Below are 16,488 nucleotides of genomic sequence, written 5' to 3'. Positions count from 1 at the left end.
AGCCCGAGGAGGCGCCCAGGGGAGCGGGAACCCCCGCGGTGGGCAGAGTCTGATCCGACACCGAACGAGACACAGGTTGTGCCCGTTACACCGGGCGGTGAGAAAGCAACTCAGGAATCTGTTAATCCGTTAGTTAAGAGTTAAATGCCAGTGAAACGTTTTTGAATGTTTCTAATCGAGAATGAAGAACTGTGCAGTTGGGAATAGCCCGGGGTCGTTGTCGCTGACCCTGACCCTCCCTTCCCGCTGGACACCTTCTGGCTCCTCAGGGTCATGGAAAAAGAAATTATTTCAAGGATGTAATTCTGCCACTGGACTTTAGATGTCTCTTCTGAGGTGTTGTGAGAGACGAGAAACCAGGCCTGTGAGAAACTAAGAAAAACAGCCTGAGAAAGCAAAAGTTGAGGCTGATTGAAGAAATGCCTCAAACACTCGCAAGACAAAACTGTGAGTCACAGGTGGATGGTGTGGAGGTCGAAGCTGATCAGGCTGCCCCGATAACACAAGGTGCAGCTGGAGGAGGGAGCCCTGTGGAGACAGGACGGCTCTGCTCTGGGGCACCGGGACAAATTTCAAGGGCCATCTGTCTGGTGAATGACCTTTGCTTCATTATCCACGAAATGCATGTTAAAGTTCACACCCCTCAATATGCTAACAAGGGCTAACATGATCATGCTAATTACATCATCCCATGAAACACCTTACCCCTCCCCGCACATGGGATACGTGGGTGTGTGGGTCGATCTAGGGGATGGACCCAAGGAAAGTGGGTATAAATCAAGGGGGGGGGGAGGAAGGGGGGGGGGCGGGGGCAGGCCTGGAGAGTGCAGTGAAGCAAAAAAGACGGCTGCCTCCTGGAACCCTCACCGGCGGGATCAGCACAGAAACCCAGACGGGTGATCTGTATTTCCCTATTTCCTCTATCTCTCACTTTTCCCTTTCCCATTAAGCAATGCAAGGCATATTGTATTGCTTGCCACAACTTGCTATATACTTAGCCAATTATTGTGTGTTCAATTAGCACATTGTGGGTAGTTAATAAATGTTTGGACTTGGAGACTCGTTGTCCGCTCCGTTGGGGATTTGCAAATCTGAGTCACTTGTCTCCCTCGTCTGAGCAGGACGTGACAGATGTCATGAAGCGCCCATTGAAACACAAGACTTTCCACCTGCAGGCAGCTGGGGCAGCCTTTGCTTCACAAAGCTGCCTGCATTGTCAGCCTCTGTTATTTTGTGTCCTGTAAAGAGCAGAGGGTGATACCGAAATGTAGGCAGGATCTCTACACATTGGTGGCTGTTCTGAAGCAGGGACAAATGCTGGCGTTATTTCTATGCACTTGTCTACAGTTAGTCCATCCTTCTCTGCACACACACCCATAGCCACTGCTCCACCCATCCACCCATCCACCCATCCATCCATCCATCCATCATCCATCCATCCATCCATCCATCCATCCATCCATCCATCCATCCATCCATCCTCCTTCCCTCACACCCCGCTCTGGGTGTTCTTATCCTCCCTGCCACCAGCCCTGTAAAAGTGTTTGGCAAGTCCTGTGGCTAAGCAAAGAAGGAACTGGGTTTCTAGGAGGAGCCAGCTGGAAATCTAAGAGACTGGGAATTATTTGCACAGGAAGATACATCCCCGTGGTTCACAGGGTGAAGGGTGGAGCTGAACAGCTGGTTTCTGTGTGGCATGTGCTGGCAGGCGAGCAGTGTCCTGGAGCTCCATATGCATTGCGGTCTCCTCAGCCTCTGTCTGCTGGATGGGTCACGGTGGTGATGTCAGCTCGAGGTGCTGTACACGCACTCTTTTCACTCCTCCGTAAAGGGCAGATGGCTGCACCTGGTCCTTCATTGCAAACTGTCAAAAAAAGACAGTTATAAGGGACCTTTGGATATGTCTTGAACTTGTGTTTTCTTCACACCTCCGTCTGTCTCATGGTGTTTCACTGGATAGAACTTCCTAGAAAGACAAAATCCAGCATGCCCTGTCTCACTTCCTCCTCCTAACCACACTGTATCCTTCTAACAAGATGTGATGGGGAAAAAAACATGCCAGCAATCAGTCCCAAGCTATAACAGAGCCCCAGCGCCAGCACCTGAGGAAGCCCCACACTTCTGCTTCCATCACGGGGCAAAGCCTGCCCAAAACTGCTGTCTAGATAGGTGAGAATCATAGAATCGGAGAACAGTTTGGATTGGAAGGGACCTTCAAAGACCACCTTGTCCAGCCCCCCTGCCTTAGACAGGGGCACCTTCCACTAGCCCAGGTTTCTCAAAGCCCCGTCCAACCTGGCCTTGAACCTTTCCAGTGGTGGGGCATCCACAACTTCTCTAGGCAACCTGTTCCAGTGTCTCACCACCCTCATTGTAAAAAATTTCTTCTTTATATCTAATCTAAATCTACCTTCTTTCAGTTTAAAAGTGTTGGCCCTTGTCCTGTCACTACAGGCCCTGTTAAGCAGTCTTTCTGTCTTGCTCATAAGCCTCCTGTATATGTTGAAAGACTGCAATAAGGTCTCCCCAGAGCCTTCTCTTCTCCAGATTAAACAACCCCAACTCTCTCAGCCTCTAGATATGTGCATATATACACATTATATACACTTCTCCTGACTTTTTTTAGAGTCTTGTTCTCCCATTATGGGGAGAAAGGGCGTCCTTTATTAGAAGGGGTTGAGTGTTGATGACCATTATAAGAAGAAGATTAGTCTAGACACCAAGGTTTCTATGAATGCGAATGCTATGAATGTAAATTTCAGCTTCCCTTTCATAAGCATACTTTTCCCCTACTGCAAAAGTGCCTCAACCACAAGGAAGGGCAATGCATGTGAACACCTCTAGAAAATTTGCTTACACAACATTTTAAATCCCAAAGGAAGATGTGAGGCAGCTGTCTGAAATTCTTTTTGTTTCTGCCTTCTCTTTCACGTATCCTGAATGTTCTGGATTTGTAGGGTTAGCCAGATGTTTCTATGATGTTGGTGTTTCTCTTAACTGATTGTTTTCCTTTTCATAAATGTTATTGCAAGAAGTTGGCAAATTCTGTATGACCAGCTTTCAGTTTGTTAATGAGTCTTCATGTGAATAATTAGTATTTGGGGAAGGTTTTGGAGAAAGCAATGCACCTTTTATCACTTTCATTGGCACTGTTACAGGAAGGACAGGAAGGAAAGACAAGGAGAGGGAGTTGCCCTTTATGTGAGAGAGCAGCTGGAGTGCATGGGGCTCTGCCTGGGATAGAAGAGGAGCTGAGAGTTTATGGGTTATGATTAAAGAGAGGACAGGTAAAGGTGACATTGTACTGAGTGTCTGCTATAGGCCACCTGACCAGGAAGAACAAGTGGATGACAACAGACAAATAGGAACAGCCTCACGTTCTCAGGCCCTCATCCTTATGGGGAACTTCAGTGACCCCAAGGGACAACACAGCAGTACATAAGAAATCCAGGAGGTTCCTGGAGGGCATTGGTGATAGCTTCCTCTTCTAAGTGACTGAGAATTCTACAAGGAGAGGTGCTCTGCTGGACCTTGCCATCACCAAGAAAGAGGGGTATGTGACGATCAAGCAGCCTTGGCTGCAGTGACCCCAGGCTGGTGGAGTTCAGGATCCTGAGGGCAGGGAGAAAGGTGGAAAGCAAGCTCACAACCTTGGACTTCAGGATAGCAGACTACAGCCTCTTCAAAGATCTGCTAGGAAGGTCTCACAGGGTAAGGGTCTAGAGGGAAGAGAGGCCCAAGAAAACTGGTTCATATTCAAGGATCACCTCCTCCAAGCTCAAGAGCCATCCACCCCAACAATAAGTCAGGCAAAAATACCAGGAGAGCTGCATAGATAAACAAATTATTCCTGGCCAAACCCAAACACAGAAAGGAAGCATAAAGAAGGTGGAAGCAAGGACCTGGGAGTAATACAGAAATATTATCCAAGCATCCAGAGATGAAGTTAGGAAAGCCAAAGCCCAAATGCGATTGAATTGGGCCAGGGATGTCAAAGAAAACAAGGAGGGCTTCTATAAGTACATAGGAGACAAAAGGAAGCTTAGGGAAAATATGGGCTCATTGATGAATGAAATGGAGGACAGGACATGGAAAAGATAGAAGTACTGCTTTCTTTGCCTCAGTCTTTATTAGCAAGACTCACCTTCAAGAGGCCCACATCCTAGAGAACGGGGGGAAAGACTGCAGCAAGGAATACGTACCCTGGCTGGAAGAGGATCAGATCAGGTAACAAAGTAAACTGCACATATGTAAGTCCGTAGGACCTCATGGGATGCACCACAAGTGCTGATGGAGCCAGCAGATGTCACTGCAATCTTTAATTGATCATGGAGACTGGGAGAAGTGCCCTAAGACTGGAGAAAAGCAAAGTCAAGAAGGAGGATCCAGGAACTACAGGCCAGGCAGCTTCCCAGTCCCTAGGAAGGTGATGGAGCAGCTAATCCTAGAAACAATTTTCAGGCTTGTGAACGACAAGAAAATTATCAGGTGTAGTCAGCATGGCTTCACTAAGTTGAAGTCATGCTTAACAAACTTGTTAACCAGTTTCTGTGATGAAATGACTGGCCTGATAGATCTGGGGAGAGCAGTGGATGTTGTCTACCTGGACTTCAGTAAGGCTTTCAACACTGTCTCCCAGAAGATCCTCATAGAGAAGTAGATGATGTATGGCCTAGATGAGCAGACAGTGAGGTAAATTGAAAACTGGCTAAATGGCCAGGCCCAGAGAGTGGTGATCAGTGGTATGAAGTCAAGTTGGAGCCCAGAAACCCTGGAGTACCCCAGGGATTAATACTGGGTCCATTTCTGTTCAACATCTTCATTAATGATCTGGATGATGGGGCAGAGTGTACACTCAGCAAGTTTGCAGATGACACCAAACTGGGAGGAGCGGCTGATACACCAGGCGGTTGTCCTGCCACCCAGAAGGAACTTGACAGACTGAAAAAATGGGCTGACAGGAACCTTATGCAGTTCAACAAGAAGTTCAAAGTCCTGCACCTGGGGAAGAACAACTCCAAGCACCAGGGCAGCCTGGGGACTCTCCAGATGGAAAGCAGCTTTGCAGAAAAGGACCTGGGGGTCCTGATGGACACCAGGTTGAACAGGAGTCAGAAATGTGCCCTTGCTACAAAGAAGGTGATTGGAATCCTTGGCTGCATTGGGCAGTGTTGCCAGCAGATCAAGGGAGGTGATCCTTCCCCTTTATTCAGCACTGGTGAAGCCATACCTGTAGTATTTTGTCCAGTTCTGGACTACACAGTACACATTTCTGCACATCCCATAAATGTCTGCAATACAGTGATTCAGTGTTTCTAGTTCATGGAGAGGCATGCAACACGTCCGCAAGTTCACTCAATAGCTTTGGGATCCTTGTACGTGCTAGCATAGACGTAGTCAGCATAGATACGTGATGTACGTGGAAGGGTTTCTGTCTTGGAAATTTATCTCTCTATGCTGTTTACCCAGTGTAATAGCAACTGGAGATAGAATTAGTTTGATATCAGCTAAAAATTTCATGAGTTTGTTAGGTGTTCCCACCGATCTGGAATGACTTAGTCACAAGTAGAAGTTTCTGAGTTGTCTTCTCTTTAACACCTTCCTCATTTTCTTCAGGTAAGATAAATACAGGAGCAGGACAGCAATGTTGCATATTATTTCAGGTTCTTTTGGTACAGAGGTGCATAACTATATTGCAGCATTGCCTCTTTGACACGCTTCTGATTAATAATATGGTAAATAACTGATACTTCTGGAAAAAAGGGGGTAATAATACATCAGCTGGATAACCATTACTTTTGGCAGAAAAAACATTTACAGAAACAAAGGAAGGACAGTGTCTTGTCATTATCAGAAAGTGCTGTAACAGATAAAATAGAAGTAGTTTGAGGAAATTAGATTCTATTTAACTTTTTCTAAAACATTAATTCAGTAACAAGATGAAGTTCAAAATGAAATTCAACCTCAGCCCTGGGTCCTAACTCTACACTTGGTTTCAAAGGCCACTGAAGGCTTTCAGTTCCCTTGGGATTCCAAGAGAATGCTGCCTGTATTATGAAGCCCCATTCACCATCAATATCTTTTTTATGTTGCTAAAAAGGGAGTAAAGTGTTGTGAAGGCCTGTTTCTTCTTGAAGCCTGAGCTATTATAACATTACCGGCATACCAGTTTCTTACCAATATTAATAAACTGTTTCATAATGTAAGTTTACAAAAAGATTGCCATTATATGATCTCTTTACTTTTAGAAATACAATTAAAGAATTTCTTGCATGTGTATTATGTTTACTCCCCTCACCTTTCCCAATTTATTTTAAGTGTGTATGACCAGTGACTCATATCTCAGATGTATTTGGGATGTTACAAAGCTGGACTCCATCATTAAACAGAGCAAATCTGATGATTGGAAACATTTAACTGTATGAGTGTACAACAGCTTTAGCTGTGCCGTTCTTCTGTCTGCAGACACTTAAACACTGTTAGCAGCTGCAGAAGGTCGTTACAGCAGAGAACGCTTTGGCCCTTCGGGGCTCATTACAAGCAATGGGGACTCCAAGTGCAAATGTGAGAATCCTTGATGCAGTTGTAACTGCAGTCACTGATACTCCCCAGGCTGGTCCTTTTAGATGCAGTCACTTAATAAGGGTCTTGATCTGGCCAGAGCCTATAATAGAATTAAGTGTCAAATGATATTCTCCCTGGCACATTTCTTGTTCTACGAGTGATGCTCAGTCATTTACAAAGCTTTCAATTCACATCTCTAGCCAGGAAGCTTTGAAGTTGAGGTAGACTCTCCAGTTCCACATTTAAAAATCTTAACTATTCCAAACATAGCAAGAGGTGGAATTTCTGATCATAGTATGAATAATAAAAAAATAATCATAATTGTTCTGGATTCCTTCTACTTCACTTAATTGAAGTGGCTATATTAGTCACATTTAGAAACCCGGGTCCTTCTGTCATTAATGTCATGAGACATAAATGTCCCAAAGACTCTTCTCATAGAAGTTAAAGCTGCAGTAGCTGCAGATTTCAGATACACATGGGGACACCCCCCCCAGTCATGTAATAGCCCTTGTCAAGCGCTAGCGCACGTTGCAGCTTTTGGTCTTTTGTTCAGCGGTGTGTGTATTCTCTGTACCGTGGTCTCAGAGCTGCCAGTTTCAGTCAGGGGACAACAGTACTATTCTTCTCATAAAAAAACAGATGCAGGATTAGTTTGGTGGCAAGGATTCAGCATGAAATGGCCTTCATACATTCTTTCTAATGTTCCCAATAAGGCAATGGCATAGATTTGTGTCCTCTAGGCCAATTCAAAGACTACATGATGATTTTCTATTTATAAGAGATCAAGACAGTTACCTGCTGGACTCTACTTTTATCTATTATGTCTAATTGTTGCTGTTTACATCCTTATCGCCCTTGTACTCGTATCACTGGCATACCCACGGAAGCCATCTTGTACTTGATAAACAAAGACTTGTCATTCATTTTTGACAGAACAGTGCATCTGTTAACCCCTCTCCCCAACACACTTAATCTGATTTAAAGAAGAAAATTTAAATCCTAACTTGTACAAAGCTCATTTTTACAAATGATTTAGCAGAGTCTTCATTCATTTATCCAAAGCAAGGAATGTTCCAGTGAGTCTTACATAAGGTTTGCTAGAAACTGAAGCTAATGACATTTTCCCAGCAGCATCAAAGTTTAAAAGTACACTGACTAGGTCTGCACAGGTCTTAGGAGCCTCCTTAAGTGTAAGAGGTAAGTGCTTCAAATGCTTACCTATTAGGTGTGCTGAGATTTATTTTATTTTCATGTAAGTTAGTGCCCTACATACACTTCAAAACTGACGCAAAAAAAGATGCCTTTTGGAGTGCAAATAAGCTGACAGTTTTTAGATGGCTACCTTAACAAAGAGGAATCCAGGCATAGAAATGCTTAATTTCACTCTCCTAACAGGGTGATAGTGTTGTTATCCTTTTCCGTGCTGTGACTGTCCTAAACCAAATCAGATGGATTGCATGCTGGGAAAGAAGTGATGTGATTTGATGCCTGACTCCTACTCCAGTGTAATACTCCAGTGTATTGTTTTCCTAAAAGCATTTCTGAATTCCTCATTCCTCAGGCAATAGATGATGGGGTTGACGAGGGGTGTCAGGACAGTGTATACCACAGAAACCAGTTTGTAGGAGCTGAAGGAATCAATAGGCTGGGGCCTGGCATAGATAAACAGGGAGGCTGTGTAGAACACTGTGACCACTAAAAGGTGAGAGGCACATGTAGAGAAGGCCTTGTGACGCCCCTGGGCTGAGCGGATGTCCAAGACAGCAGAGATGATGCACACATAGGAGGCCATAATCACAATGAGTGGTACAAGAAGGATTAACAGGGCCAATAAGAAATCCATAAGCTCAGCTACTGACATGTTGGTGCAGGCTAGCTTCAGTAAGGGGGAGACATCACAAAAGAAGTGGTTGATGATGTTAGGCCCACAGTAGGTCTGACGTGATATAAAGTAAACCTTCCCCGTGGAAATCAGGAAGCCACTCATCCAGGAGCCAATGACCAGACGGGTGCAAAGAGTGTGATCCATGATAATTGGGTAATGCAATGGGTTGGAGATGGCCACATAGCGATCGTAGGCCATGACAGCCATGAGAGTGCACTCACTGCAGGCCAATGCCAGGAAGAAGAATAGCTGAGCCATGCAGCCTGTGAAGGAGATGCCTTGTCTCTTTGTCACCAAGCTCACAAGTACTTTGGGCACTGTGACAGAGACATACCAGATCTCCAGAAAGGAAAGATTGCCCAGGAAAACATACATTGGCTTGTGAAGCTGGAGATTTGTCCAAACAAGCACAACAATTATTGCATTTTCTGTCACTGTCAGTACATAAGCCAAGAAGAATATAAAAAAGAGCAAAAGCTTGATTTCCTGTTTACCTGGAAAACCAACCAGAATGAATTCAACCACATGGGTCAGGTTATCTGAGGGCATGCTGAGAATCATACAAAGCTGCTATAGACTTTGCAGGAGAAGCAGATGTAGCAGCAGTTTGAACATCCACTCAAGCTAGCTTGAATGCACAGACTGTGACTTGAAAATCTGTGTCTGTAATTAGGGCTGTCTGGATTGAGAAAAAAAAAAAAAAAGTTGCAATGAGTGATTCATAATGAAAAAAAACAGTCAATGGAAACAACATAGCAACTTCACAAAGTACTACTGGGACACAAGGGGGATTTTCTGAAGTAGAGTGCAGAATTTTTCTAGGACCATTTCTGTAAATAGTTAGGATCAGGCTCACAAAACTGTGAGTTATATTTCTGATCCAGATCTCAAGCATCTCCTGACACTAACACAGCATAATCAGAAATGTGCCAGGTACATGAAAGTGTGCAATGCTTAGGATATTATTTTTTTTCCATACTCTATGGTTTACATGAGTTTTTCACCCAACCTCCACAGTTCTTCTCACCCAGGACTCAACCAGCTACTCTTATAACACTATTCTGGACACTGATCTTTAGTGCCTCTGATAATTAATTAAGGGACACAATTAATTAAGTCATCTCACTAGATCTTGTTAGTCATCCTTGTGTAAATTAGCATCTTCACAGTGATTAATGCATTTCCTCTAAATACCTGTGATATCATTTCTAGATGTACTTCCATCTCTCGTACTATTAGTCTTTAAGATTGAGACAGGCACCTGTCTGCTTAAATATGTTAGATGGGTCTTCTTGCGGATAATCTTGTTACAATGTAGTGAATATGCAAAAATTAATGGAGAGACACAAACATTGTTAAGAAGTGAGAATATCTCATAAAGCACAATAGAATGAACGAATCCACATTCTCGAAGTGCTGGTCTTTCTCCTTTGACTGAAAAAGGACATTCAGATATGAAGTTAACCTGTTCTAATTAAACAGTGTGGAATTAATCACACTGTGGGTGGCTAAATTGTATGCTAGTGATTCAGGTACCTAAACATAAGCATGTTTTGAGATGCTGTACATATTCTGGCCTTCCACCTCTCAGTCTACAAGATTATGAGATTTCCATAAGTTCTGTGTCATATCTTGCAGGAATTTGTGAAACACTCTAGGATATCTCAAATGCTTTCCTATGTCTGTGTTTAGGTTCTTGAATCTCATCTTCAGTGTCCATATATGAGCTTGTGGACATGTGTAATGCCTTTTGCATGCTGTAGTTATTTGGGTCATTCATACAGAGAAAAAATTAGGACACAAAAACTACAGGACATTCAGAACTTTCTGGAGTGAAATCTGCCAGGTGGGGAAAAGGGCCTCTCAAAACATCAGATGGACAAGCAAATCAAATCCCTAATTAATACAATCTGTGACTCTAAACAGTGATTCATCTGGCCTCATATAGGGTTCTAGTTAGGAATGGGTTAAATATTTCCGGACACTGTTATCTATATGGGTTACACTTCCACTTTATTATGTATAATTATGTGACTATGATCAGAGCTTAGACAGCTAGCATGGCGTGTGAGTTACTCCAGGCACTCATGAAGATATTCAGGCACCTCTATACTGTGAGATAGATGTGTGCAATTTTAGTTGCCAGCGATATCTTAGACACTCATCTGGAGTTGGCAGATATAACATGGGACCTGCAGAAGATCTGTGTCCTTGCAGGGTACCACAAAATAACACTAGAGATGCCTGTGTTTAAGTACCTGAATTCCTCTTTGGTTGCTAGGTATGATTAAGAAGTGAAATAGCAGGGATTGCCTAAAAATATGTTTTTGTTGCCATAAGGGATGATGAAGATTATGCCACCCACCTTTCAGCTCTTGCTTCTGAAGGATGTAGAAACTGAAGGGTATAAGAAACTTATAGGCACTGTGCAGATGTCTTGGATAACCTGCAAAAGGCATTTATTTTTAGTAACTGTATTGAGCCACTAAGATTAGCTACAGTGAATCTGACCTGTCTTCTGGATGGTTTAAATGAGGTGACAGAAATCCCATGGTTAGACACAACCAACATAAATGCACAAACTCGCAGTTTCACCTGCAGATAGCTTGTTAAATCTTACATGCACCTATTATGATATATTTGTAGTAAACTGTGAGGTTAATCCCTTTCACAAATGTGCTATGAGAGCACATACCCACACACACATTTACCCACCCATTCATCTATGCTTACACCAACATATCAACACTGTCTAGCTGATAATAATCTTTCTATATATGTATTATATATATGTTTCTAATATCAGATTTGGGCAGACAGGAAGGGATATGCTGTGCTAACAGACTGTAGGCTGAACATATCTACATTTCCATGGTGGGAAGGCTGGTTTTTCCCATGACTTCTTAATTATCCACTTTAATATTTTACTGTTCCTCCATATCTCTATCTGTCTATCTATATGCATAGCTGTGAAAAGAAATGAAAGCAATAGTATTTCATACCTTACATGTGAATATAGATATGTGTATGTGTAGGTGTGTATGTTCTAGAATTAAATATTTGTGTGCAATATTTCTTTAACAATGTCTTTTTTTTTTACGTCTCAATTGAAGACACTTTAAGGAAATGTGATTGTCAAAAAATGACAAGTGATTCTCATAGATTAGTACCATTTCAGATCAGAAGGTCTGATTCCATCCCTTAATTAGGCAAAACTTTGCCCACTGTACTCAAAATCATTACAGTGTCAATGAACCATGAACCTCTACACAGGGGAAACTGTCAGAGAGATTTGATAACAGCCTGCTCTATTGTAAGTCAGAGGCAGGGAAAATCTCATGTGAAGTCAATTTCAAGATGGATAAACTTTACTCATAAGAGGAGTCTCACCAATCCAAATATTAACTGCAGATTTTAATCAATGAATTCTACAGAAGATTCTTCTCTTCAGCATGAAGCGCCTGAAGTAGACTTTAAAATAATCCAGGTGAATTGTATTCAAAGAGCACTTGACAACAGAGACATTGACAATAGAGATGAACTATGGAAAGGGGATGTGTTGTGGTATTTATATACACTTAGGGGTATTTACATACACTTAGGGGAAATTAATCTCATAGTACCCAACTCTGAGGAATAAGGAAGAAAGGAAAGAAGGGAAATGATAAAAAAATGAAAAATTAAAAAATGGGAAGGCAGGAAGGAGGGGAGGAGGGAAGGAGGGGAGGAAGAAAAGAAGGTTGGAAGGACAAAGAGTGAGAAAAGCTTTTTCTGTAATAAATGTGCATTAACATAAATGATAAAACACAAACCGATACTTACTTGAGAGAAGAGGATGAAGATGAACATACCAGCCTAGTTTTTTCTTGATGCTTCTATTCTTTACAAATGTGTAAAAGACATTTGAAAAATATTATTTAAAGCATGAAAATAGAAATTTGCAGGAAAAAAAATGAAGTTTCATGTAAAAAAAATCTGAAATAGTTTTCTATGGAAATTAGAGATCAAGAATTAGACAAGGCTAGGAGAGCATTGTTTTCTCTTCTGTTGCATGGAAAAAATGAAGCTCTGTCTTTTAGGGACCAATCTGAGTTCTGTATGGTTGAGTTGCTCCTCATTCTCCAACATGAGAGCATAAAAAAACATTCCTCTTGTGGTTAGTGACACTGCTTTCATTGTTTTCAACTAGACCAAAGTTGCGGTACAAGAACTTTTACTTTGAGAACTCATAAGCAAATCAGATCCACACAGAATCTGTACCAAGGGGAAAACACTAGCTTATACTTACAACAGGCAGGATTTGGCTCCTCTGTTTGTGTATTTACATGACCTAGTAACCAAGAATTTCCTTTATCTGTTCTGTTTTGAATAGGTGCATTACAATGAATTTGACTACTTCTTAGAATCCATGGACTGTAGTGACTGTCCCTTGACTAGAAAGCAAACTACCATGATTAGCCAGGTATATACTAAAGGAGCAAGCGAGATGTCTAAACACAGGCAATACAGTAATATTTTCTATGTCTTAGGATATTTGACACTTTTGTACAAGACATATATTAAATTAAACCCTTCCTTAGTGGGAGCAAGAGCCACGTGTGATGCTCTGGGGCACCTAAGATGTCAGTACTTAATGTCATATAGGCACATGAACCCTATCCTTACCTTCTATAGAGTAATTTATGCTGGATGGGACCTCAGGAGATCTGAAGTACACCTTCTTGATCAAAGCAGGTACAGTCTAATGAATGCTAAGTTGAGGGGGATAAACACTTCCCTTGATTTACTGGCTATGGTGCTGTTTAAACAGCCCAGAATACAGTTCAGCTGCTTTGCTGCCAGGGCACCCTGATGACTGATGTTCAGCTTGTTGTCTACCAAGACTCCTGGAGCCTCTTCTGCAGAGCTTCTACCTAGCGGTCAGTCCCCTGCTTGTGTCATTGACAGGAGTTATTCCTTGCCACATGCAGGGATTTGCATTTGTTTGGATCCTTGTTAAATTTCATGCAGTTCCTATTGGCCAAATCTTCCAGCCAATCTATGCCGTTGAGTGCCATTCCCCTCTCCCTCCCACAGTTTGGTGTCATCTGTAAACCTGATGGGTAAGCACTCCTTCACCTCCTGCTGCAGTATTTCAGGGTAGAGTAGACCCATTGACAACTCCAGGTAGAGTATGACCCATTGATCACGACTCTCTGAGCCTGATAATCCAACCAGCCTTTTGACCCACCTAGCTGTCCATCCATCCACACTGTAAAGTCATAACTTGGCTACGATATGATGGAAGACAGTGTTAAAAGTCTTGCTAAAGTTCATGTAAATAGCACCTGCTTCTCTTCCTTCACTGGACAAATCCAGTGATTTTATGACAGATATAGGCTGGCCAGGAATGATTTACTTTTCATAAATCTATGCTGTCTGCTCCCAGTGACCTTATTCTTCTTCATGTGACCAAAAGTGTGTTCTAAGAAGAATTACTCCATGATTTTCCCAGGAACAGAAGGGAGGAGCTTGAATGGTCTGTAGTTTCTCACATTGTCCTTTGAAGATGTTCACATTACACCCAAAATATATTGTAGCAAAGGAAGCACGTCTGGTTTTTGTTCACCTCATCTGGTAGCCAGAGTTGCACTTGCTTGCTATAGAACCTGAAATTTTATCCTGCAATAAGTGTATGTATACAAAGGTAATTTTAAACAAGTTCAGACAGAGATGTCTGTATTATAAATACCCACACTGAGATAGACAAGCCCCAGCTGATGGGTCTTTCCTGACTTGCTGCTCATTTTTCTCAGACTTATCTCAGAGTTTAGGGTAGTGGAGATAACTTATGTGTATGAGGTGATTATCACTGCCATGCTGATGGACACAATTAAATTGCCTTTAAGTGCAGAAATCATAACAGCTGGGACATGACAAAAGAAGTGATTCTTTAAGCTGCCCATACAGAATTGCAGTCTGTAGGGTGTAGGATGCCAACACAAGCTGATGGCATCTCTTTTGACATCTTGGTGAGGTAGAACAGTGGATGTACATCCACTTAATGTATATTTTGTATTGTTAACATTCATATCTTGGGCAACTGTCTGGCTTCCCTGTATGGCTATTAGAGAGAAACAGGCAATTCCAGAGAAGTTATGTAAATATCTGATTTATTAGAAGTGTAGTGATTTTAGGAAATGTCAAATTTATTGTAGAAGTACATGAAAGCTTCAGATGTAATCTTATGGTATCTAGATGTAAACAGATAATACCAATTTGAATTTTATATTTCTCAGAATTAATTTGCATTTGCCTACCTTTAGTTACTTAAAAGGGGCCAATAGAGGTGGCAAAATACAAAGGTGTAATAGCATTTTACGGCTGTATGGTAGTCTGTCTGACTCCTGCTGCTGTTCAAGAATACTAGATCCTGTGTCATAGCTTAGCCTGTACAATTTTCTTGGATTTGTTTCTTCCTAGCAATATATTTTGGGGGGAAAATTAATAAATCATTAAGTAAGTATAAAAATAAATATCCACTTTTTCAGCAGCTCATATGGAGAATATTGCAATGACTCCATGCAATGGTGATTGTGTGATTCCTATTGCAAATGCAGGAGAACATTACCCCCATAAATTTCAGCAATTTATTTTTGGCTTAATTTCATCCCCACCAAGTGTTTAATGCTCAGATTTTGTTTGCTTAGGAATGATGAACTGGTGAAACTCGATTTGGTGGAAGATTTATAAGCAAAGGGTGAGACCATTTGTACCAAACCTTAAAATCAGTACAGTATTTAGTGTACTTCCTATTGTGTCATCTCCAAAAGAACAATCAAAGAAAGAATACCTTTTTTTTGTAAAAGTACTTGTGGTGTTCAGCAATTACATTCTTTTACCTAGGTTTATAATTATGCTTGGTTTACGAACATAATCTCACTTCATGTACAGTGGTAACTGACAGACACTTCCAGGTTATGAGTCACCTTTCTGGCAACAGAAACAGTTTTGGGAAATTTCTTTCTCTTTCAGTTATGTATTTATAATTTTTGCTACTTTTTCTCTCTTCTGCAAGCTCACTTTTCCAGACCCAAATGGATTAAACTCGCTGCAGTCAGTCTGCACAGCTTGAAGCTTTACTGGTCTATCTTAGGCCTCATTTTCCTTTTCTGTGGACCAAATTCTCTCTGAAGCTTGAAGGAACAGTGTAAGCCTAGCATGTGAGCAGCAGGGCTTAACTGAAGGGAGATTACTTTTGTTGACTTAGAAAACCAGATGGTAGTTTGACTCCCAGCTTAAACATACCAAATGTTCCAAACAGAAATCTCGATAAATCAAAGATTTTCAGTAAAGTTACAATCTCAGACACTGATATTGTACAACCAGGGAATAATTAAAGAGTAGGAGATATACAAGTGGAGAAAAGTCCTTGCACTGGTTCTGCAATTATCAATAAACCCCAAAAATTGTTGTTACATCCTTGGAAAAACAAAATAGTGGAATATTTTTCTGCTGTTGGTCATGAAGAAGAGAGAAATGGTAGATATAGCCACTCTCAAAAAAACCCCAGCTGTTGTCTGTAACTGTTTTTGTCTTTCCATCAAAACCACTGAAGTTCAGAAGTTTTCTCTCCCATCGACCTCCCTTTTTCATCTCCTCCTGCACCCAGAGGCACCATATTAGGTGCCATAAAAGAGATATGGAGGCATATAGCAGCAATTGCCCCCTTCTCCTATGTTTCCACATCAAATGAACTGAAAGAAATTGTTGACTAACAACTCTTCAGGCTGCAAGCTTCTCAAAATCATTACAAAATGATACTTCATTACAAAGTATCAGCAACCTTTTAGTTGTACTGAAGCACTTCTAGTAGTGGCTAAACCTACTTTACTTCAAGGAAACATGCAGCAGTGTTTTGCAAACTAATTTTGAAGAAAATATGCTTGAAATTGTGATGAAAATTTTCAAAATGAGATGAACAGAGAACTTGAGTTTTGATTAGAAAAATCCATTGTGAGACTTTTACTTTGTTCCTCTTTGTTCCTCTCTGCTTC

The 16,488-nt window shown here is 41.6% G+C and overlaps 1 protein-coding gene across 1 annotated transcript; it reads right to left on the bottom strand.

Moving 5' to 3' along the window:
- Positions 1 to 8,062: 8,062 nt before the first annotated feature.
- Positions 8,063 to 9,001, bottom strand: LOC141953249 (olfactory receptor 226-like). The gene has a single exon (XM_074891722.1). The coding sequence runs from the start codon at positions 8,999 to 9,001 to the stop codon at positions 8,063 to 8,065; it is 939 nt and encodes a 312-aa protein (XP_074747823.1).
- Positions 9,002 to 16,488: the final 7,487 nt, after the last annotated feature.

This window comes from Strix uralensis, chromosome 22 (genome assembly GCF_047716275.1).
Source record: "Strix uralensis isolate ZFMK-TIS-50842 chromosome 22, bStrUra1, whole genome shotgun sequence".
NCBI classification, from domain to species: domain Eukaryota; kingdom Metazoa; phylum Chordata; class Aves; order Strigiformes; family Strigidae; genus Strix; species Strix uralensis.
The sequence above is the reverse complement of the archived record's forward strand: the minus strand, read 5'-3'. Positions and strand labels throughout refer to the sequence as shown.

What these genes read in the sequence shown, in the direction of transcription:
- LOC141953249 (XM_074891722.1), bottom strand. Translation starts at nt 9,001, where the DNA reads ATGCCCTCAGATAACCTGACCCATGTGGTTGAATTCATTCTGGTTGGT.